Here is a 4,474-nt window from a genome sequence, read left to right as displayed (position 1 = left end):
TGAACAATGTATCCAGATGTTTAAAACACCACGCCATGAACAATGTATGATTAAAAGATGTTGCGATTAAAAGATGATGAAGAAGATAAAACAATCAGATGTATAAAATCGTAAAAACAAATATGTTTCCTAAAATTTCTCCTAATTCAAAATTCGATTCAATCCATATAAAAACTCATCGCCAGTTTTTTTTTGGCAGTTATCTTGGAAATCAATTAAATGATAAGAATGTCAAATTACTAATATACCCTTTTGAATTAATTAGGATAAAGGACACTTGTCATTCCCAAATTATTTCTCACACTTCTCACAAAAGTTCCACTTTTTACAGGATCCTCTACCTATATATATATATATATATATATATATATATATATATATATATATATATATATATAGGGGGCTGCTAGAATGAGAACCACCCCGAGTTGTAAGAACCGCGAGAACTACACCCCACGGAGCGCCGTTCGCCGCGATTTTTTTTTTACAAGTAGATGTGTGCATTTTAAACACGGCCGTAAAAAATCACGGCGAACGGCGCTCCGTGGGGTGTACTTTTTTACACCTCAAGTTTGGTGTTTTTTAAATTTTTTTCTTTTTTCTTTTTTTTTTCACCAAACTTGAGGTGTAAAAAAGTACACCCCACGGAGCGCCGTTCGCCGTGATTTTTTACGGCCGTGTTTATAATGCACACATCTACTTGTAAAAAAAAATCGCGGCGAACGGCGCTCCGTGGGGTGTAGTTCTCGCGGTTCTTACAACTCGAGGTGGTTCTCATTCTAGCGGCTCCCTATATATATATATATATATCCATTCATAACACTCCAATAAATAGTAACAATTTCGTCTTTTAGTCTATATCATTTTTATTGTAAACTTTTATTTTCACCCCATGTAGTTTTATCACTTTATTGTTTTGCTATTTTCTTTAAAGGCTTTACTTTTCTATCCCTAATCCTTTAACCACTCATATCTATGTGTGTATCTGTTCGTGTGTTAAATTTTATGGTTTACTTAACTATAGAATGCATATTCAAAAGTATATACTAGCCAAATACTTAAATTTATGCTTTAATTCACGCACGGGAACATAACTTAAAGTTAATTTGCTATAGATAGTTTTACAATGGTGGTTGAGTAACCGTTACTATAGGCACAAGGTAACTCAAGCGATTAGCTTTTGTATCAAAGTCTCTTGTAAACATCTTGAGATCAGGTCCTCTCCATCCTCTAACATATTGATCTTCCTTATCAACTTCGTTAATTGATTTTGTTGAATCTTGACTTAGAGCATCTTGAATCGTCTTCGGTATAGGCTCGTCTTTCATTACATTTATCCAGTATTCTGTTGGGTCTTTTCGTGCATCATAAAGACTTGAAATCTAATCATCGATAAGAAAAGAAAAACAAAAAATAATTTAAATCATTTCAATATTGTTGACTATGGTATGCATTTCAACACAAACATAGACACTGATATAAGCTTGAATTCTTACCAAAAGAATTGTAAAGAGAAACACCAAAACTCTGAGAGAGCTCATGTCTTTTTTTGTTATTGAAAACTTTGGTTAGATGAATTGGTTTAAGGGTATTTATAAAGAAAATATTTGTGGAACCTATTGACATGTGTCCCAAATGAATATATTCAATGAATCAGGTGACATGATGCTTTTAACAATAAATGTTTGTTTGACTTATTTATACTATTAATGTTTATTAAATCAAGTTATTTCTAGAAGGAACCTATATATATATATATATATATATATATATATATATATGTTGAAGATCCTGTACATTAATTCAAAAGTGTGAGAAGTGTGAGAAATATTGTGGAGATGACATGTGTCCTCAATCTAAATTAATTCAAAATGATAAACAAGTAATTTTCTTATTGATTTAATTAATTGATAACCTTTCATAACCGCCACCCTTAATTATAGGAATACTAATTAAGAATTAATCTACGAATTTGTGTCATCTCGTTCATCAATTATTAATTCTGAAGATCGTAGAATAAAAATTTATAGACCGTTATATAGTGATGGATGCAGAATGAAGGTTTTTATATAACACTACAAATCTCTATAAAACACTACGAATAGCATATAACACCATCTAACCCTTTTATAACTCTACATAACACTACAACATTATATATAACACTTCAACACCATTCAGAACTGTATAGTGTTATATATTTTTATATAGTATTATATAGTATTACATAGTGTTATATGGTGTTATATAGTGTTTTTTTGGTGTTACATAGTGTTATATGATAGATGTATAGTATTATATGGTATTATATGGTGTTATATAATGTTATTTAGAGTTATATAGTGTTATAGTGTTATATTTTTCTGATAGCATGTCTATGATAAATGTATAGTGTTATATATTGTTATGTATTGTAATATAGTGTTACATAGTGTTATATGGTGTTACATAGTGTTATACGGTGTTATATGTTGTTATATAGTGTTATATGATGGATGTATAGTGGTATATATTTCTTGTAGCAGTTACATATTTCTGGATTTTTAGAATGTCTGGATTTTAGAATAAGTTTAAAATTGAATCGCTAGAATTTAGGAGTGAATCACTAGAATTTAACAGAGGTTACCTAATTTGAAACATATACAAAGACACTATTACCCCTACAATTTTCAAATCAGTCCAAATAATTAAAACACAATTTATAATTTGGTCCCTATTGATCTCAACCATTAGATCAAAGATCTAATGGTTTAAAACAATTTTTACACTTCTTACACTTTAGACACTTTGTACACTATCCCTACCCTATATATATATATATATATATATATATATATATATATATATATATATAGGGAGCCGCTAAAATAGGAACCACCCCCAGTTGTAAGAACCGCGAGAACCACTCTCCACCAATCATATTCAGCCAACAAAAAGGGTATATTGGTCATTTACCCTAAATGTCAAATCCTACCATCTCTTTCTTCATTTATTGTGATTAGATCATATCTCTCTCCTCTCTCTCTATTTTAATCCCTTCTTTCTCATTTCTCTCTCTCAAAATTGAAATTATCTCTCATATTTCTCTGCAAATTCTTCATCTCTCCTCAAATAAACTCTCATCTTCATCTGATGATGAAGAATCTCAATGTTGGAGAAGAAAATCAACCACACCTCCTCCTCCACCACGAGCATCGAACCACCGCCTTTACCTCCGCCGCTATGCCCGATCCTCAACGGTGGTGGTGGGTCACCGACACCCACCTGATCACCTGTGATGGTGCCCCCTCGTTGCGACGGCCCCACCTCGGTTCTCCGGCTACCCTTAAACACCACACCAAACAATCGATTTTCTCCGGCTCCCCACGTTTCTCTGGCGACGGTGGTGAAGGGTGCCGATGAGGATTGACGACGGTGGCATCTCCGGCAGCTTTCCGGGGGTATCTTTGGCCCCCCTTTCCTCTCCGCCGCCACCCTTGCGACTGGTGTTTGGTTGTGGTGGCGTTGGGGTTGGTGGCGGAACCCTATGCGGTGGTGGTGGTGGTGGTAGAGGTGGGGGTAGAAGTGGTAAGAATTTCAAGCCTTGAATTTGTGGTTTTTGATTTGGTTCTTAGTGATTCTGGAATTTGGGTCTTTGTAATTCTGTGATACTGATGATTGGTGTTCATGAATTTTTGGTCTTTTTGTGATTCTTGATGATTTGCCCAAAGGTTCGATTTGTTTCTGTTTTGATTGGGGTTCTTTGATTCAAAAAGTTGGGGTTTTTTTTCTGCTTGAAGTTTGGTGGGTTTTGATGATTTTGGTGGGTTTGTAAAAAATAGTGGTTGAAGTGGGTTTTGATATGTTGGGGGGTTTTGATTTGTGATCTTTGAATCTGTGGGTTTTGATACGATCGACTGGTGGCGATGATGAAAAAAAAACGTAGATTTTGATGACGATGGCGCGGCAAGGACGGCGGAGGGTAGGTTTTTGAACCTGCAACCCCACTTTTGCAGCCTCTTGATTATCGGATAATCTGAGCCAAACCCCGTTTTTTTCGATATACACTTTGTTTTAATGTTGTTAGTTCCCCCCCCTAGTCGATGATGATAACAATATATCTGAGACACCCCCCCCAGTTTGCGATTTCTGTGTGCGTTCGTTTTTGCGTAAAAAAGTTTTTGTAAAAAAAAACCTTAAACCGTAAACTTTTTAACGTAAACCGTAAACTTTTTAACGTAAAAACGTAAAACGTAAAAAGTTTTACGTAAAACGCAAAAAGTTTTACGTAAAACGCAAAAAGTTTTACGTAAAACGCAAAAAGTTTTACGTAAAACGTAAAAACTTTTACGTAAAACGTAAAAAGTTTAAAATTTTTAACGTAAAACGTAAAAAATGTACAAAAAGGGCGATGTTGTTGGTTTTTTATTCCCCCCCCCCCCTAGTCGATGATGATAACAATATATCTGAGACACCTCCAGAGTTTGCGATTTCT

The 4,474-nt window shown here is 34.2% G+C and overlaps 1 protein-coding gene across 1 annotated transcript; it reads right to left on the bottom strand.

The window, feature by feature from the left end:
* Positions 1-1,091: 1,091 nt before the first annotated feature.
* On the bottom strand, positions 1,092-1,548 carry LOC110903181. The gene is made up of 2 exons (XM_022149311.2): positions 1,497-1,548; positions 1,092-1,382 (listed from the first exon to the last, which is right to left on the bottom strand). Exons 1-2 carry the CDS (start codon positions 1,539-1,541, stop codon positions 1,122-1,124), a joined length of 306 nt encoding a protein of 101 aa, XP_022005003.1. The 5' UTR covers positions 1,542-1,548; the 3' UTR covers positions 1,092-1,121.
* Positions 1,549-4,474: the final 2,926 nt, after the last annotated feature.

Source organism: Helianthus annuus, chromosome 4, assembly GCF_002127325.2.
Source record: "Helianthus annuus cultivar XRQ/B chromosome 4, HanXRQr2.0-SUNRISE, whole genome shotgun sequence".
Lineage (NCBI taxonomy): Eukaryota > Viridiplantae > Streptophyta > Magnoliopsida > Asterales > Asteraceae > Helianthus > Helianthus annuus.
Note: the sequence above shows the minus strand (reverse complement) of the source record. Positions and strands in the feature narration are given on the sequence as shown.

Coding starts and splice junctions, on each gene's coding strand:
- LOC110903181 (XM_022149311.2), bottom strand. CDS start 1,541: ATGAGCTCTCTCAGAGTTTTGGTGTTTCTCTTTACAATTCTTTTG. Junction 1,383..1,496: donor TTCTCTTTACAATTCTTTTG/GTAAGAATTCAA, acceptor ATCGATGATTAG/ATTTCAAGTCTTTATGATGC.